The 19,710-nt window shown below is 36.0% G+C and overlaps 1 protein-coding gene across 3 annotated transcripts in view; it reads left to right on the top strand.

Moving 5' to 3' along the window:
* Positions 1-19,710, top strand: part of MYCBP2 (MYC binding protein 2) — a 204,668-nt gene that overhangs the window by 102,245 nt on the left and 82,713 nt on the right. For all 3 annotated transcript variants that reach the window (XM_086476678.1, XM_086476666.1, XM_086476671.1), the window contains exons 34-44: positions 658-849; positions 2,018-2,224; positions 2,968-3,099; positions 3,616-3,794; positions 6,278-6,420; positions 7,228-7,328; positions 9,655-9,873; positions 11,286-11,511; positions 11,864-11,982; positions 14,974-15,061; positions 18,727-18,779. In XM_086476678.1, coding sequence (XP_086332804.1) covers positions 658-849; positions 2,018-2,224; positions 2,968-3,099; positions 3,616-3,794; positions 6,278-6,420; positions 7,228-7,328; positions 9,655-9,873; positions 11,286-11,511; positions 11,864-11,982; positions 14,974-15,061; positions 18,727-18,779 — 1,659 coding nt within the window. The remainder of the gene's footprint in view (positions 1-657; positions 850-2,017; positions 2,225-2,967; positions 3,100-3,615; positions 3,795-6,277; positions 6,421-7,227; positions 7,329-9,654; positions 9,874-11,285; positions 11,512-11,863; positions 11,983-14,973; positions 15,062-18,726; positions 18,780-19,710) is intronic.

The following is a 19,710-nucleotide window of genomic DNA, read 5'->3' as shown; positions in this document are numbered from 1 at the left end:
CTCCAGAATAGATTTACAGGAATGAAAAGGGTAAAAGGTGATAATCAAACATATGGGGCTGCTAAATGTGTTCTTCATATTAGAAGACAAGGGGGCTAAGATCTTATGAAATTATGAAAGATGCATGAAAGATAAATAAAGGGTAGTTGTTGAGTCTTCCAATACAAAAAGTTTTGAGCAGTCAGAAACCTTAGCAAAAGATTGCTGTTCTTCTTCAAGTACGCAGTTAAGCTGTGATACATAGTCCTGTAGGCCATTATTATGCTAAAAGTTTTCACAGACTTTGAAAGCACCTGCACAACTTAATGAAGAAAAAAATCACTTTTCAGTGTGGGTAACTGTTTTGAAAAACAGTGGACGTCACAGCTAGGTAGAAGACACAGCAGATGCCTAAGCTTAGATTTGTTTCAATAGTCTTCAGTAAAGAAACTGTTTTTCTAAGCATCCCACCACTGATTTTACCTTGCCTGTTTGCCTAAAAGATTCTCTTTGCTAACATCAAAGCCAAAAAGCTTCTGGTTTTCTTTTGTTTCCTTCTAATTTGTAAGAAGTCACAGATTTTTCAATTACCTAATGCTTACAGTGTGTGAAAATCAGTGTGGTTGGTTGTCTTAAGTAAAAACATTGTAATTTTTCATTTTTTTCTTCATAATGCAGAGCGAAGAAAATGTTTCAGGGATGACAAGCTTTCGGGAAGTGCTGGAAAAGATGTTGGTCATTGTTGTTTTACCAGTACGGAACAGCCTTAGAAGAGAAAATGAACTTTTCTCTTCACATCTGGTTTCAAATACCTGTGGATTGCTCGCTAGTATTGTGAGTGAGCTTACAGCATCAGCATTAGGATCTGAGGTAAAGCTTCTATAAAATAATTTACTAGAAGTCTTTCAGGACAAGTATATTACGAATGTGATACAGGCTGTGGCGGGAATTTTATACATGTGCAGATCTTTAATAGATGCTGGAGTTCTCAGTAGCTTTCAGATATTGACATAAATTTAAAAGCATATGTTCACTGTATTAGGGGAGTACTGTTGATAATTACCTACTTCGTTATGGCTGCAGAAAGCTGCAAATTGTTTGCAAAATGACAATATTTTTTTGAGTGCTTCTCCTTTTGCATGCATGTCTCTGCATGTATACGCTCAAAATATATGTAGATATTCGGTGCTCACTGGAGGCCGTGCCACATTCCTGAGCATCTCTGTGCCTCTTATGGTAGCATGGGTGCCTCATGTTCTAGTCCTATCTGCTTTTGATTATGGGTCAGAATTTATAATGTGTTTTGTTTATGCATTGTGTCTTCCTCCTTTATATATAAGATACTCCTTACACGTATCTTCCTGTATATATTCAATATTATATAATACGTGTATTATATTTGTCTTGATCATTAGACTTTTTTCCAGTTTTTTTGCTTTGTATTCAAAATTGAGAGTGGTACTGAGTTCAACTTTTAAAATCCAGACATTCGTAATCACACATAGAATTTCCCTTTCATGAGGCTATAATGTTGTTAAATGATGGAAATTTCTTTGTTTTTTATTAAAGGACTGTCACTGTCTCTGTACTATCAGCAGACTTTTTCCACAGAAAGAACCAAGCTTTTGATAACATCTTGATTAAAGATGTTTTTTCTATCCCATAAGATCCATATCTGTCGTCTCTTAATCTTGAGCTTACCTAAGGCAGAAATACCTAACTCTTCTTGAAGCACAATTAAGCTATATTTTGTGCTAATTCTCCTATAAAATATTCATTTAGATACTTGAAAAAATAGGAATCAGATTCCTAATTAATCCTAGTTAATTCCTGATAACTAGAAATTGTATTTTCTTTTTTCTTTGTAGTCAGTACTGAATAGAAGCCCCAGTAGTGGCATCTTCTATGTTTTGTCAATTGACTTTTAAAATTTACTTAGTTGAAAATGTTTAAATAAAGCAAGTTAACTTTGCTTTTTTGGAATTGTCTAACATTTAGCAGTGATATTTTTCTGGTGCTTGTATTTAACTTTCTACAGGTTGATGGGCTCAACTCTCTCCATTCTGTCAAATCCACTCCAAACCGATTCACTAAAACAAGTCAGGGAAGAAGCTGGAATACTGGGAATGGGTCCCCTGATGCTATATGTTTCTCTGTCGACAAACCTGGTGTAGTTGTAGTAGGATATTCTGTTTATGGTGGAGGAGGAATTCATGAGTATGAGTTGGAGGTACTAGTTGATGATGTGAGTACTGCATTTGAGAAAACAATTAGAACAAAAGTAACTTCAGAGTTTTTCTTAATATGTTTTACAAAGTTGTATTGTAATATTCTTGTACAGTCTAGGCTACCAGTGAAAGAGTGCACTGGTATTAGGGTTTTTTGGCTTGCTTTTGTGGTATTGTAGGCTACGTTCCATATCCAGTAGGGTCCTTATCTTGGTTTTGATCTTGAAATCTGACTTTGTTACAACTAGTATTTGAAGTAGTGGGCTTTTCACTTTCTGGAGCTAAATGTAAATTAGTACTAGTTATCTCTCTGTAAACTGTGAAGGAAAATAAGAGAGAAAGGAGACCAAGTTAAAACATTTTAAACCAAAAATTGAAAGAGGTAGCCTACCAGCATAGTCAGGCTATAGCTACAGATGTTTCATCTGTTGCTGAAGTACTGTCTTAAAATAAGCATAAACCTGTATTGTGAGTTCTTATAATAAAGAAAAATGTCTGTTCTTTTACACTCAGTTGTTCACTTTAACCAACTGTTCTAATCCCTTCCAAAGGGCAAGCATAGGTTGCTATGGGAAATTAACCTCTCTGCTCAGTAATTTCCATTTTACCAGAAATGCTTTTACTGTTGACTCTGAACAGGTTTTGTTTATAATGCTGAGCGTAACAGTTTATGCAAGAAAACATAGCTTGCACAATTGCGTGAATGTGTCATGTATTTACATTATATATGTATTAAAATGACTTTGTTTCTTTGAATCAGAGTGATCATACTGGAGATTCAACTCATTCTCATAGATGGACATCTTTAGAGTTGGTTAAAGGAACTTACACCACAGATGATTCTCCCAGTGACATAGCTGAAATAAGACTTGACAAAGTTGTGCCACTGAAGGTAAATAAAAGAAGTGCGCATCTGTAGGTTTCATATGACTCCTTTAGATAACAAAATCAGAATGTTCAATGTAAATTGGTTTTTTTATGTACACATTTACAAGTTGATCTTGACACGTTTGCTTTATTTAAATCTCATTTTTCACCCTGTAACTCAAAAGTTCAAATCCTGGCAGTGAATATAAATTAAATCTTAATTTTTATAACAGCATAAGATAGATTGTAATTGCTTCGTAATTTTAGAATATTCTTGAATGTGCAACATTTTTGTGTGCAATTTGGTACCTGGTCACTCGTCAGGTAATTAGTAGTTATGGTCCATAGTTGGGGAACATGGAACAGTTTTTACTTTGGTTAAATGCTGGATCTTTTTCAGTTAATTTCATTTGTAGAGTGCTTTGAAGGACTTTACAGACTCTCTAATATTAATGTAAAAGAACAGCTTTCATAATACCTTGAAGCCTGACTTAATATACTTGTTTTATACTCTGTACTATTTTTGGCTCTCCTTTTTAAGGAAAACGTGAAATATGCAGTTCGTTTGAGGAATTATGGAAGCCGGACTGCCAATGGAGATGGAGGAATGACCACAGTTCAGTGTCCAGATGGTGTAACATTTACGTTTAGTACATGTAGTCTGAGCAGTAACGGCACAAACCAAGCACGAGGACAAATTCCACAGATCCTTTATTACAGGTTCGTGTGTTGCCATGATCCATTTCTGAAGTGAATAAAGCCATCGTAGTGCTATTATACCACATCTATTTTCGAGTAGTAACAGAAATAAATACGTCTGGAGTGTGTTTGAAGAAAGAGCTTCTTTAACAGTAGTATTGTGTTCTTCCAGTGTAGTTTCAGACTTAGGTTATTTAGTGAACTAAATTAAGTTGTTATTGAGTATTTGACTTAAGTTATTTAGTTGTACTGATGCCTCTTCCAGTCTTGTTTTAGGTTCTTTTTTTTTTTTTTTTTTTTTTTTTTGACTTGGGAAATAATTTGCTGGTTGACCTGTCTTACAAGGTCCGTTGTCCAGTGCTTTAAAGCTGTAATATAGGAGACTGGTAAGGTGCACTACTTCAATCTCTGTTTTTTTCTATAACCTAAGAGATCTTTGAGAGACTACTGGAATGTTTCTCCCTCAGATTTCATTCAGTTCCTTCCTGTTGCCAGAAGGGATTGCATCATGTAGTGAAATAAGGTCTGTTTATATAGGAACTGTCTCCTCTCTTACTGTAGAGTTCAAAGGTATAGAAGGAGAAATTGCAGCTCCTCAAAGAAAATCAACTAAAACATCTGGTTGTCCTGCAGGGAGGCTTTATTTTAGCCTTTGAGGATGATAGTAGGAATTCAATTAAGGTAATGCTTTTGCAGAAAGCATTACTTTCATTTTTGAGGTGCTTACCCTGATATGTATCAAGACATGATTTCCAAAATGTGTCAGCACTTGAATATAGTAGTTGCTACCATTATCTGTACAGCAAAAAAATGCTTCATGCCTTTTTGCTCAAATCTCAACTTTTGTCTTAAAAGGCTGACCCAAGGAATAAAAGGAGCAAGGAGTAGTAATTTACTTTGATACTTAATTACGTGCAAAATATACCTACCTAATAAAAGATGAAGAGGATAAAATATGTAATGCTACAACAAGTGATGTATTTTGGACTAACAATCACAAGAACATGTTGCTCTTAAGAAAGTTTTAAAGGAGCTAAAATATGAAGAAATAAAGTTGCCGGCAAAATTACAGTAATGGTATACTTGAAGATACAGGATAGTTCTAAACTCTTAAAACTTGAGATTGGCTGTATTCAAGTATTCAAAGACCAAACGTTTCAGTAATAACAGTAATAACAGTAATTGCTTATCAAAGAATGGAATTACAATGATGCATATCATGATACTTTCAATGATGTAGTCTCCTGTAATCTTGGACATCTGTGTTTAGGGAATTCCTCCAGCATTTGGAGGAATTTTATTATGAGATATCATGATTATGAAGTATCATATTACGTAAGAAGGAGAAAAGAAGACAAGGAAAACATTTATTCCCACTTTTAGAATTTCTGTTTTTATATAAGCAAAAGAGGGAATAAAGAAGAAATAACAATTTCTTTGATTTCAGAAAAACAAAGGACATAAGATGTCAGTAAAAGGAAGCTTCAAGTCATTGTAACTTAATAGTAAGCTAACATATGGCAAAAAACCACACCAAAGTGCATATTCAATCAGAACATTCTCAGGTTTTTTCGTTTCAACTGCGATAAAATTCTGAGAAGCTTTTGAAGGATCATAATGGCACAATTCGGAACTCTTACAGAATAAATCAGGTTTTGCTTGGAAAGTTTTCAGGCTGCTGCCTGTAATGACAATGTCTTTTGAAGTTTGCTTGGACAACACAAATGTTATCTGATGGATTAATATAGTTTTGGACTTAGTTTGTTCATCCCTAGAATTTCAATCTTTCTGCACAAACATAAGAAATCCAAAAGAGAATGGGAGAATTCGTTTTACATGTTGACGAAGTGGTTTTGATTGTTTATGCTAAGGCTTAATCACTGTCATATGGAGAGCTTGAATTAAGTTTGCAGTTATCATTCAACTGCTTTGAAAGAGCAAATCAAACCAGATCTTTTATATAACTCATTGAAATAGTTTTGTGCATAATGTTACTTAGGAGAATCTAATTTGACATACAAAGCGGATTTCAAAGAAAAAACTATTTTTTTAAGGGTAAGCCTAAGGTTATATTTCAAAACCAGAATTAATCTTTAGGGACGAAGAATCTTTTTCCCTGTTACGATACTGCAGAAACATCCATTGAAAAAGTTTTACACATTTCTGTCATGCATTTAGTATTAATCTGTTTTTATCAAGGTAGGTGGTTGGGCTTGGAAAAGCATAGCAGTTAACACAATTCTGTGGTTTGAAAGGCAGCTAGTCAAAAGAAACATTTAAAAAAAATTGCTTTTCATATTTTCTGCAAGATAAAAATTAAATTATTACAAAGGGCTAACACTGAGGCATTGCCTCCAATATATCCTCTGTAGTTTCTTTGTTTCTTTTATTACTTTATCATAAATTAATTGTTTTATGTATTTTATGCCAAAAGTCAACCAGTTGTGGTTTTTTAATATAATTTTGTGGTTCTTGAACTTACTTTAACTTAATCCACCATCCAGGAGTGAGTATGATGGAGATCTGCAATCACAGCTTTTGAACAAAGCTAATGAAGAGGATAAAAATTGTAGCAGGGCTCTTTCTGTCGTGAGTGCTGTTGTACGAGCAGCCAAAGACCTGTTGCACAGGGCTCTTGCTGTAGATGGTAAGGCTTTCGAAAATTGACTTTCAAAATTTACTTTTCAAAACTTTTTTTCTTTGATAGCAAGAGATAATAGTAGAATATCAGTGATACAAAAATAGTGATAAGTCTCTTTTGATTTCCAAAGAATATTTTTCTAACCTGCCATTCCTGTAGTGATCAAACCGTGAATAACTTTCTAAGTCATTGAGTTGCACTTAAGGTATCATAGGTAGATACCTTGTATAAATTTGGTAATCGGTTTAGCAAGTATCATATGAAAGCTGGTAAGAGTCTTTATTTTGAAAAGATATGCTATGATGGGTCAGTTCCAGACTTTATTGCATGTTTTGCACAGTCATGGTAATCAGCAAGACTTGCGAATGTAATGCATTTATTTTTCAGAAATGTAGACATTAGCCTTAAAACTGAATGGTTTTAAGGTACTACCTTCAGCCATTCTAGTCAGAATGTCCAGAATATTACATAGTGCTATAAAAATTGTTTTGGAGGTCCAGGAATAGCTGCTTGTGCTAGCTTTTATACCACAGAAAGTATGAACACAAAGTGCTTCACAAAATGGCAAAGTGCAATAAAATTATGCTTGAAGAGAAGGGAAGGTTTTAACAGAGAGCTGTGTATAATGGCATGTTTATCTCAGGTGAACTTTGCAGGCTTAGAATTTGACAATGCCTAGATAATGAAAATAATTTGATGTGAAAGCTGGTGTACAAACTAAAGTTTAACTCATAAGAAGCAAACCAGAAAAATGTGTTTTGAAGTGTGGTACATTTATGAATAATACCTATGTTGTAATTATCTTTTCTTTAGCTGAAGACATTCCAGAACTACTCAGCTCTTCCAGTCTGTTTTCAATGCTGCTTCCCCTCATTATAGCCTACATAGGACCAGTAGCAGCAGCTATTCCCAAGGTATGCTCCTCCACAGAAATTACTGAAGAAATTTAAGAATGTTACACAAGGGTGACTCACTATGAATTTTCCAAGAGTCAAGAATTTTAAAAACATGTCATGTTTGAAAAATGACTTTTTTTTTTTAACTTCAATTGAAAATATTATGAAAAAAATACCTTAAGGAAGCAGAGGGAAAGAGGACAGGCTTTAACAGTACAAAAAGACAAGAAGTTAGAAGGATCTGCATTTGTGACTCACTGATGAGTATTGGTGGGATTAAATGTTTTTAATATTATGTAAATTCAGTTTTTACAGTAAATGTCCAAAGCAGTGGTAGCTGCTCATTAAAATAATATTATTTCTATCAAATTTTGAGATGGGAAGGTGTCGACTATAACCTTACTTTTCAATGACATAGCATTCTTCCACGTGCTGAGTCTAGAACACTCTTGAAATACAGTGTTAGATACGCAAATGTCATTAATCCTTAGCTAGTAGACACTACTGCCTTTTATTGCTTTTTCATTAACTGTAACCTCTCTTCTGACTTCTCTTTAAGGGGTGAGGAAGGAGGACTAGCCACTTAAAATCCAGCAGATTCATTTCATTAACAGTAGTTTAACATTTTAGTTACCTTGTTACTGTGACAAACTGGTGTTTAAAACCAAGTGTTTTGCTTTAGAAGCGTTCCTCACCTTTGAAAATGTCATGAAGATTACAGGGATCAATGGGATGCGTAACACTACCTGCATTAAAATATGTTGAATATTTGAAAAAGACACTATTAATGTTGTTATAAAACAAAGTAGGCCTGAACTATGACTTCTGTGTGGTATTTACTTTCTGTCAACTCATGCTTATTGTTTGTTGATTTTATGGCTTTTTAGTAGATGTTTTAGTGATGGTGTCTCGCAGTTGTGTACAGATTTTTGTTTCAACTTTGGCAAGTCTCTAAAAGAAGTATTTGAGATTAAGCACAGAATCACAGAACGGTAGGGGTTGGAAGGGACCTCTGGAGATCATCTAGTCCAACCCCCTTGCTAAAGCAGGATCACCTAGAGCAGGTTACACAGGACTGCATCCAGGAGTGTTTTTAATGTCTCCAGGGATGGAAACTCCACAATCACCCTGGGCAGGCTGTTCCAGTGCTCTGCCACCCTCAAAGTAAAGAAGATCCTCCTCGTATTTAGATGGAACCTCCTATGTGCAAGTTTGTGCCTATTACCTCTTGTCCTGTCACTGGGCACCACTGAAAAAGGACCCCCCCCACACCCTCCTGACATCCCCCCCTTTAAGTATTTATAAGCATTGATAAGACCCCCCCTCATTCTTCTCTTCTCTAGGCTAAAAAGCCCAAAGTCCCTCCGTCTCTCTTCGTAAGAGAGATGTTCTAGCCCCCTGATCATCTTTGTAGGCCTTTGCTGTACCCTCTCCGGTAGCTCCCTGTCCTTGAACCGGGGAGCCCAGAACTGGACACAGTACTCCAGATATGGCCTCAGCAGGGCAGAGTAGAGGGGGATGAGAACCTCCTTCGACCTGCTGGCTTCACTCTTCTTGCTACACCCCTGGATGCCATTGGCCTTCTTGGCCACACGGGCACATTGCTGGCTCATGGTTAACCTGTTGTCCACCAGGACTCCCAGGTCTTTTTCCATAGAGCTGCTCTCCAGCAGGTCAGCACCTAACCTGTACTGGTGCATGGGGTTATTCCTCCCTAGGTGCAGGACTCTACACTTAGCCTTGTTGAACTTCATAAGGTTACTCTCTGCCCAACTCTCCAGCCTGTCCAGGTCTCGCTGAACGGCAGCACAGCCTTCTGGCATGTCAGCTGTTCTCCCAGTTTTGTATCATCAGCAAACTTGCTGAGCGTGCACTCCATCCCTTCATCCAGGTTGTTAATGAATATATTGAACAGGACTGGACCCAGTACTGACCCCCAAGGAACACCACATGTTACGGACCTCCAGCTAGACTCTGTGCCACTGACCACAACCCTCTGAGCTCTGTCTTTCAGCCAATTTCAAATCTACCCTGCTGTCCGTTCATCTAACCCACACTTCCTAAGCTTGCCTATGAGGATTCTGTGGGAGACGATGTTGAAAGCCTTGCTGAAGTCAAGGTAGACAACGTCCACTGCTCTCCCTTCGTCTACCCATCCAGTCAGTGTAGTGATGCTTTTTCTGTCAGGTTTGTATAGATGCCAAATTGGAAAATGACTGAATGAATTGTAGTAGTGATATTCTGAGAATATCCAAAACACCCATTGTAGCAAAATGCAAGTTTGTGAGTATTGTTTTCACACCACCATAAATAATACTTCATTGCCTGTGGTATTATGTTACAGGTTGCTGTTGAGGTCTTTGGCTTAGTACAACAGTTACTTCCTTCTGTGGCAGTTCTCAATCAGAAATATGCCCCTCCAGCCTTTAACCCAAATCAGTCTACAGACAGCACCACCGGCAACCAGCCGGAGCAAGGGCTTTCAGCTTGTACTACCTCCAATCACTATGCTGTTGTAGAAAGTGAGCATCCCTATAAACCTGCTTGTGTTACGCACTATAAGGTAAGCACCATTTCTAAGCACACATGCAGTTTCTTAAAAGGTTTTGACATGTGGATTTTGTTTCATCAACATTTACTATCTGAAAAATTGTTGCCGTGGATGATAATTTGTATTGTCTAATATAGGAGACGGTTTCTTATATTACTGTATTCCTTTCTGGAGAAAGCTCTGATTGTCCAGTAACTGTAGCAAAAAATAGTGTAGTTTTAACTCCCTAATGCAGATATCTATTGTAAGTCCCTAAATTTGCTCACTCTTAGGTTTTCCTACTGTCATGCAGTTTCTTTGCTCTAACTGTACAGATTGTAGAAGCTGGAAGTCTTACGTCTGCATTATCTATTCACATCTCAGACTTTCTTACCTAATGCTAAAACAATGCTTCATTAAATACCTAACATCAATTCTAGTCAAATTAATATCCATTATAGTGTAGAGGTTGCTGTGGTGGCTATTGCTGCTCTGCCAATTTAAACTCTTCATTAATTATTTTCACTTGAACCATAATTTGGCATTGAAGAAGTCTCTGAAGTCCTCTTAACTGTGTTATGTCACTCTGAATAGGATTCATTCCACCTTACAATATAACTGGATTTTCCTCAACTTAAATAGAGAAAGGATGTTTTTTCTAGTTGAGTGAAGAGCTGAGGCATAAATTACATGCCTGAGAGATGAATCCTGTGTTTCAGTTCTTGAAATAGTGATTTCTGCAGTCGCATTAATTCCATGACTGTAAATCCAGAAGTAGCAAACCTGGAATCGTGTAGGAGCTGGAGGAGGTCATTAATTATTATTCCACTTCCTTGTCCTGTGAGACAGCAAGATATCCACTGCAAAAAATGTAGATATCATGTCAACTTCCTGATGCAATGATGATTATTCTTGTTCTAAAAGTTTATGAAGCTCATTTGAAACCTTAGACTTAGTTGTTACTGCTTTTGAAATTCTGTAACTGTATGCTGTTGTGCTGCACACCATATTCACAAGTGTGATTCAGCTACTGTGTACTTTTCTGGTATTGCACAAAACAGATACTGAGTGTATTTGTTTAAATTTGCATTTAAAAAGGTATTTGAGAGTTAAATGTTTGTCGTAGTCCGTGGTTGCTTTGTTTAACGATCCTGTGCGGAGTTCTTAAAAACAGTCACAAATGGTGTCATAAATGCAAATACTTAATCTGAACATAAGTTATAATACATGATTATAATTCAGTAAAGTGTAAAGCGTTTCAGGTGTATCTGAATTTCAAAGAATAAATTAGGTTGATGCTAATCTAAAGCATATCAAAACACCTGCACAGAATTACATAATTGAATTGCTTTCATAGCCTGAAGAATTGAAACCAAGTGTAAATGAAGAAATAAATGTAAAAAACCCCCAACAACCGTCAAAACTAGACTATTGTTTTGTTTTAGGTGACTTTTCCTGAATGTGTCAGGTGGATAACAATAGAGTTTGACACTCAGTGTGGTACTGCTCAGTCAGAGGATGTTCTTCGTTTACTAATTCCTGTCAGAATTGCACAGAGTCTGGGATTTGGACCAAAGCATGCTTCTGTTCATGAAAACCTTAATTCATGGATAGAACTGAAAAAATTCTCTGGATCTTCAGGATGGCCTACCATGGTACTAGTATTGCCAGGTAATAAATAGGTACTACAATAATTTCTAGTAATGTGGATTATTAAAATAATTAAAGAAATTTTGATTTTTCTGCAAAATTATCTTAGAAAATAAAGTTGAAAAAGTGTCTTCATCCAAGCTGGCAAGAGTTGATTATGAGCCATCAACTGTACATCAGTTGATCACGTTTATATTAAGTTTCTTGTTTGAAGACTTTTGTCAGTCTGCGATTGTTTGTGGTTGTACTTTACATGTTACATATAAAGCCTGGGTTTCCTATATGCTTGTGTAGAAGAAACATACAAGAAGAGGAAAAATATTAAATTTATTTTTTAAAAAATTATTTTATGTATCCTTTTACTTCCTATAAGGAAACGAAGCTCTTTTTTCTCTGGAGACTGCATCAGACTACGTGAAAGATGAAAAGGCCTGTTTTTATGGTTTCAAATGTTATGCAATTGGATATGAATTTAGTCCAGGATCTGATGAGGTAAGGAAAAAGCTGAAATGGCTGCAATTGCTGCACCTATTAATTTTCTCCTCTAAGGCCAGGTTTTGTGGTAAAAATATTTATATTTCCACTTCTGACTCAATAACATTAGCAAAATATTTTAAAATTAATTTCAGATAAGTTTTTAAGATCTTTTGTTACAGACATTATTTGTTTGGAATTCTTTAATCTTAAAATTATTGGAATGGCTTTTTGTTTGGTTGGGGTTTTTTTGATAACTGTGGCAGTCTTCAAATACATGGTGTGATTTTATCTAGTATATCCATAGGATGTGAAATTTCCTAAAATTCTGACCTAGTCTTCCGTCAGAAATCCAAAGGATTGTGGCTTTCAAATACACAGTGATTAGTACTTCACTATCACTGCCAATTATGGGATGACAAACTTGGATTATTTTTCCAGTTTTCACTCATACCAGAACTCTCAGACTCCCTGGAAATGCTGTGCTCATTTAGGCTATGTGAGATTTTGCATAGTGGTCACCTCATCTTGCCTTTAAGGACATGAGTCACTTCTACCACTGTTTCTTCGTTGCAGAGGGAAGATAAAATTATTTTGTGTCCTCGGGCGAATGCTTTATTTGGGCTTATTTTTTATTCAGAGGTTACTGAAAATACGTAATACGCTTTATAATAATTCAAGGAAAATAGCCCTTCCCTTATCTTGGGAGTCTTTGGGCCTGTTGCTTCACATGAGCTTCACAAGGTCTGCACCTTGCTTACACTGCAACCCTCACAGAAGATTTACATTATCTTATTCCTTCATTCATCTCAAACTAAATCATGTCTTCAGGTTTTCAAAATGTGAGATTCTTTGGAATGTCATAACATATCAGATAAGAAAACATACCGTAAGATTGTTAGCTATGATGGTCTCATTGGCTTGCAGCAAGTCAGATTTACAAATCCTATAGACAACCTAAGTAGTCTATGTTTGAGTAATAATAATTTTTGCTTAAGCAGAAAAAAAGATACAGATTCACATACATCATTATTTTTTCGAAAGCATTTACAAACAAAGCTGCTGTCATGTTTTTAACGCTCAGTGCTGAAACATGCTAGCCAGTGTTATGTCTATCATCTAAAGAAAAGTTGCAAGTAATTGTTTTCAAACATACCTTTTTATAGCCCAAACACTCTAATTTAAACTTCTACAAATAGAAAAGCAAGTTTTACAGTGTTGAAGCTACCTTGCATCTCAGGACTAAAGCCTCCATAAGTAATCTACATGAAGTAAATGGACACACAATGCAAGTTTTTCGTTCTTTTGGGAACTTTGGGATGACAATTCTCTGAAGTGTTACCACTGGCAGGAAAAGAAGCGTATGTTCTGGTGACCATGGTGTTCTCTCTAGCTTAAAGGAACAAAGTATCAGTAAGACCTAACTCAAGTCAGTGGGATTAAATTTTGCACATCTGATTCTCTCTCCTTCCAAAAGACAAGCTTCTGGTACCGTTACCTAACAAAAGTGTATTGAATGACAGTCATTGTTAGGGAAGTCTCTGTAAAAACCGAAAGAGGTCATTGGGTATAAGCAAGCGCATCAAAGAATCGGGTGCAGTTGAACTACTAAACTTTATTTTGACCTAGGATTTTTGCAAAAATTGCAGGTTTGTTCTTTGATGAATGAAAAGGAAGGCTTTTTGCTGGTCATTATGAAATCTAAAAAATATATGCAAAAACTGCCTTCGGCATAAAGGGTATTCACACAGCAGGGAACTGTCTGGTGGATTGATCCACATTTCATACCTTCACTCGCTTCCTGTTTCAGAACCTGCTATTTTGAGTCCTAAAGATATAGTTTATCAAGGGTTTAGTTTAAAATGCATTTTGGAGATTTTTCCCTCTGCTTGGGAGTCTCAAAGAATACAAGGCAAGTCTAGGATTACTGATTCTGAAGGCTTTTTCCAAAAGAAGGATTTTTTACCTGCTTTCTATATTGCCAGATTCTGTTAGGTCTGCCTAGAAAATCCATCAGATGGAGGTTTCCCATCTTCCCCACTGTTTTTTGCTGGTGGTTTTTGTTTGATTTTTTTTTCCCTCCGTGAGAGGCATCTGTCAGAGGTGTGCTGAAACACCCACAGATTTCTTTGAAATTTAGAATTGGTGTCAACCCCTTTTTGTGAGCAAAGTTAAAGAGTTTGTGGCTGCCTGTGGTTGGGATAAGGTTTAAAAAGCAGCTAGCATCTCCCTAGTCGTTGCTGATCTCTCCCCGTTACTTGCACTCAGCCTCCTTCCCTCCTTGTATTTGAAAACCATGTGTGTGGTTTATAGTTTGGGGTGGGGGGAGGGGGGGGGTTCTTGTGAACACAGTTGAAAGATCCTGATGGAGAGACTCTCATGTGTTTTCAGTGACAAGTCTGGTGGGAGGGAGGGAGTTTTCTTACTCCTTTGAACAGCAGTATGAGTGGGAAGAAATAACTTTCTGGTCCAAATAGAAGGGAGAAGCTGTCAAGGGCATCTCCCAGGAATTTAATGGAGAAAGGGAAATTATGGAACTTTTTCCCATCCTCGCCTCTTCCACTACAGAAAAGGAAGAGAAAAAAAGAGTTATGAACAATACTACCTTCAAACAAGATGGGAATGTGAGCTTATGTGTTATGTATATGTGTACAGCTTAGAAGAGGCATTGCTTTGCAATCTGAATATTTATTGGTAGTTGTTTTTGTATTAGGAAGTTTCCTTTCTCTTTAATATTACGGGCAAAAGACAATTATCATCTTCAGATGTTCTTAGTAGGCTATCAGAAGCATGGTAACCTATTCATTAATACTCTTACCTAGTTGACATGGTTCTAAAAATTTTGTTACACTGGCCCATGTCACAGCAAAACATGACGGTATCTGTACAGCAAGATGTATATTATTGAGAAACTTCAAACTGGAACACAGAATTAATATCTTTTAGGATAAAGCACTGTCCTATTTTTTGAGACATTATTTTTGTTCTAAAATTTATTTCAATTTGAAGGGTATTATTCAGCTGGAGAAAGAGTTGGCAAACTTAGGAGGATCATGTGCAGCAGCTTTGATGAAGAAAGATCTAGCACTTCCTATTGGTAAGTCCTACTGAAAGAACACACTTTGTTATTTCATCATTGTTTCAGGTTTTCCAAATTACTACTACCTTTAAGTTTTAATATTGCTTTTAGTTAGACATAATCATATGAAATTGGTTCTTAAAACTGAATTAATCAAGATAATGACATGGTGATGTTTTCTGCTTACACTGTTCCCTTCATGTGTGTATGGGGAGGAGGGAAACCTGATCATTTGAATCTGAACCAACTCACCCCATCCATAGGTAGTGTATCAGTGTACGAGGTATGTCCTACAGTTTCCTCGTGGTACTTCACAAATGTGCAGGTATCTTATTTGTATTTCTCTTTCACTGTTCTTTCTCCCTGCACTCCACACCTTTCTGAATGAAAAATACCTGTAGCATTGAATTGCAGAATTGAAAATTACTTGTTTAAATTGGCAGTGACCATTACACCTCATAGCCTAAAATATTTCTGCTGTCTTTTTTTTTCTTTTAATTACAAAAAAAAAAAAATTACAGACTTTTACAGCAGATGCAGCAGATAAAAGTTTACAGTAACCCAAATGGAATTTAAAATGTAAGGAAAATATGAGTTTATGAAAATTAATGGATATGGAGATTGAATTAGAACTTCTAGTGGTTCAGCCCTATTGTGTGCAATAGCATTTCTCCTAATTAAAATTAGTGTATAGGAAAAACAGACTCATAATCTATAATAGGATATCTTTCTTAATCATTTTAATTTAGGAGCACAAACGAGAGCTCGAATATTGTTAATGAGACTGGAAGTGTGTATTAATGAGCAGGAAGGCATTGATCAGTGTGCAGTTATAACCACAAAACCTAAATTGAATTTTTTAACCCAATATTTTGCTTGTGTATTTGAATGTGCGATTTTCTTACTTTATGTTGTAAGTAGGCACCTCAGTTGCACTGGAGATCTGTATTTCTCTCTCAAAAGTACAGGCAATTCTCTAGTTTAAATACTGCCCTCTTGCTCTCCAAACAGCTGCATTAACTCTCCTTAGTTTTGTTGACTTCCCCAGCACCCATTTATCCTGCTGTTCTCCTATGCAAAAAAAAAAAAAAAAAAGATGAGATTAAATGCTTCTGGCTTAATTTCCCACATTTTCTAGTACTTAGTACTTTTTTTCTAAAGAGATTTTTTTTGTTTTGTTCTACTTTTGCATGTCTAAAACAAGAAAAGAAAGTAGATGGTACATAGATTGTCTTTATATGCTTTCAGATAGAAGGAATTTGAAATAAAACATGCAGTTAAGTTAGCTATGCAGTCTCAATCACCTATAAAAGTGGTTGTGTATGATCTGCAAGAGAGGAGGGATAGGTGCGTTGCCTGTAAAGAGTTTTGTGTTACTGACATAATTACAATTTATTCATCTGAATGTTTATCTAACACTGACTCAAGGATTTCAGCCAAGTCTGTTAGTGTTGCTGATAATATTACAGTTCTAAGGATATATATGTGCATTGTTTCTCTGCAAGACCACTGGACCCTGTGAATAAATAAAACTGATGAATTATAGGCAGCAGTAGTAGTATTTGCAAATGGAAACCACTGTGCAGGCTTTTTAAGACAGTTTTCAGTTGTCTGTAATTTTGCTTAAGTGTTTTGCTTGATGTCTCAGAAAAACACTATGGCAGAAAAAGAGGTTAAAATGTGGTTTTCTAGAGCAACATTTAAATACTTTAGTATCAGACTATTTTTTCTTTTTCTGCAATCTAGGTTATGTATCTTCTACCTTTTGCTGCAAGTGAAATGGTGTATTAAAAAATACTGTATTAGTGCTATTGCTTGTCTGGAGAGCAGTATCGTCTTATTTGTGAAATGGAGTTTTTTTAGGAAGAACGTATATAAGACTGTCTTGTAATGCATACCCACAGGAAGGCCCCTTTTTTTTTAGACTTTTCATAATTTATTTTATAATTTCTGCAATTTTACCTTTGTTCTGTGTGTAGATATATACAGGCTAAAGAAAGTAGCCTAAGAAAAAAGGCTCACTCCACAAAATAACTATCAACTTAACTTACAATATGTGAACTTTGGCATTTAGAAGTTAGGCATCTATATGTAAGCTAGTAGCTCTAATCTTGTTTTAGAGGTTGGACATCTTCAGAGGATGGTTCATGTCATCCTAAGATGAAGATGTAAGAAAAATTAAATTAATCACCCAAGGGAGGAGCCTGTTTCTCCTCCATTTGCTGTAAAGGTATCTTGTAATACCTAAGTCTGATCTATTATCTCATCCTTCACTGCCCAAAACTAGGTGAAGTAAATCTTACTCCATTTCCCAGATACTCTTTAGACCTCTGGATCAAACTAAGTGCTCTTAAAACCTGGAGATTTTAATGAAGACAGTAAGAAACTTCATGAACTTTCTGTCAAGGAAAACAGGATGATTGAAGTGACTTCAAATCAGAGTTACTAGTTGTTGCTGGCATCCTTGTAGGCCCCTTCCATCTTCAGCTTTATTTGCATGATTTATCTTGGAGTATTGACTTTAAGGGAGTGGAGTGTCCTTCACAAAAATTTACCTTTTTAGTAGTTGTTGTAGTGGGTACATTCTATATACAAGTAGCCAAATACTTGTATAAGTATTCCTCTAGAACCATTAGGAAAAAATGTGTTTTGAAAGAGTATCAAGAAGGTTTAGCGGTTTTTGCTCCAAAGGAAGATGGACTAGACAGTGATTCCTTCATGTGTTAGGAAAACTTCGTCTTTGAGAGTACACCCAAATACTATTTCAGTTACCATGTTCAAAAGGTCATGCTTCCTCCTTGCCGGTGTTCCAAGACTTAAATTTAAGATACTTCTGCCCAAGAGAGAGATCTGGTCTGTGACAAATATCTAACTTAAACAGCAATGTGGAATTGATCGATGTATTTAACATTATTATGTACTTACTTGATTCAAATTTGTTAGAAGTTACTTCTGAAAGCACAGCTTTTATGTGTCTTATCTTCTTTGAATTTTAAAAATGCCTTACACCTTGATTCTTCTCATTTCTCTTTCTCTCTTTGGACTAGTAGAATTGCCTGACATGTTTTTGAGAGAGAGTAGAACAATGGCAATCTTATCTGTTTTACTTTTCTCTTAAAAGACTGTGTTTGGCAATTCTGGTCACCCCGGAAATCAGACTGTTGAGTTGTATTTGTGAGAAAGAAATATCGTCTAATAGAATGTATTTGAGATTTTTGTTTAAGAGGAAATCATAATTTACAAAATTGTGCAAAGTTTTTATCAGGTTTTCAAATACTCTTACTAGGGTAAGCTCTTAAAAGGGAGCAGCTGGTGCGTACTTGCAGGTACTGCTTCCCAGAAACCATCTTGGCCTCCCAAAAGCTTTTTCTGGGAATATCTAGTCACATCCAAAGATTTGCCATACATACTGTCTTGGAGATAAGAAGATAAGTACCAGATTTCTGGGGTTTTGTGATGTGTATTGTTTATTTGCTTGTGCACTGAACTACACAGTACTGCATGTTTACTATGTTACTTGAAAATATTAATCCTTCAACTGCTGGTTAGACAATATTACACATCATCATGCAAGCCTGTATTTTGTAATATAAAAGGCCTCACTAGACAGAATTGTATTTCACATTCTAGAATATGTTAATGTCAATATTTTTGTTATGAAAAATGTGTTTCTATTTCTACAGCAGGTAATGAATTTGAAGAAGATCTTGAGATACTTGAAGAGGCTGCCTTACAGGTATACTGCAGCTTTTTATCCATTGCAGCATACTTAAGCACAAAATTGCATTGAAACTTTTTGACTGCTACAGAGGAAAATCACTTGTAAGGTTTTTATAATAGAGGGAATCCAGGTTGTTATAAAACAGTTTAAGATAAAGTCTTACAGAAGTTTAGTATTTACCCCAAATCTTTTTTATAATAAATCCGCTTGCGAAAAAATGCATAAAATGTCACATAGAAAGTTAGATGACCAAGTATATTTCAAAGTATCAATGCATTTGGCTTAAGTCGCACTAATTAGCTAATTTTAAATGTTGCCAAAAAGAAACCTTCACAGGTCTTTGTAATTGCAGAAATAAAATCACTTTTTCAGTTGAGTTATCAACTGAATTTTGAAAATTGAGTTATCAACAAAAAAATTTATCAAGTCCCAAATAATATGACTGCAGTTGTTCTGGTTTGGTGATGGTATTTTGTTTGTTGGGGTGGTGGCCGATGCTGGTCCGTCACTCCCTATTTGTAGCCCCTAGGTGATGACGGAACAGTGAAAAAGGAGTTTTCACATTCTCTCTCTTTCCTAATTACCTTCAGGGCAACTGTTTTGAGATTCAGTTGTCACAGTACTTGCTGGAAAAACATAGCAGTGCTACAGTACGACACCATCGCATAGGCCTTAGATGATAGAATAGTAAACAGAAACTGTCTAGGAGGAATCAGATGTTCCTTGGAAGAAATATTTTTTCAGCAATCTGTTCTTGAACCCACCGTGTTCTAATTCAAACTGTAAGCTAGGAGTGGGCATGCAAGTAACGGATTCATTTTTGCTTTTAGTCCCGTCTGTTCAGTGTTTCATGCATCTTTCTACCCTCCCTTCTTGAAAAGAAGGGATTTCTTTTACTTTTTCTCACCAAAAAATGTGTTTCTTTAAGAGATCTGCCTTTCTATAA

This window comes from Leptosomus discolor, chromosome 1 (genome assembly GCF_034619465.1).
Source record: "Leptosomus discolor isolate bLepDis1 chromosome 1, bLepDis1.hap2, whole genome shotgun sequence".
Classification (NCBI taxonomy): Eukaryota; Metazoa; Chordata; class Aves; order Leptosomiformes; family Leptosomidae; genus Leptosomus; species Leptosomus discolor.
Note: the sequence above shows the minus strand (reverse complement) of the source record. Positions and strands in the feature narration are given on the sequence as shown.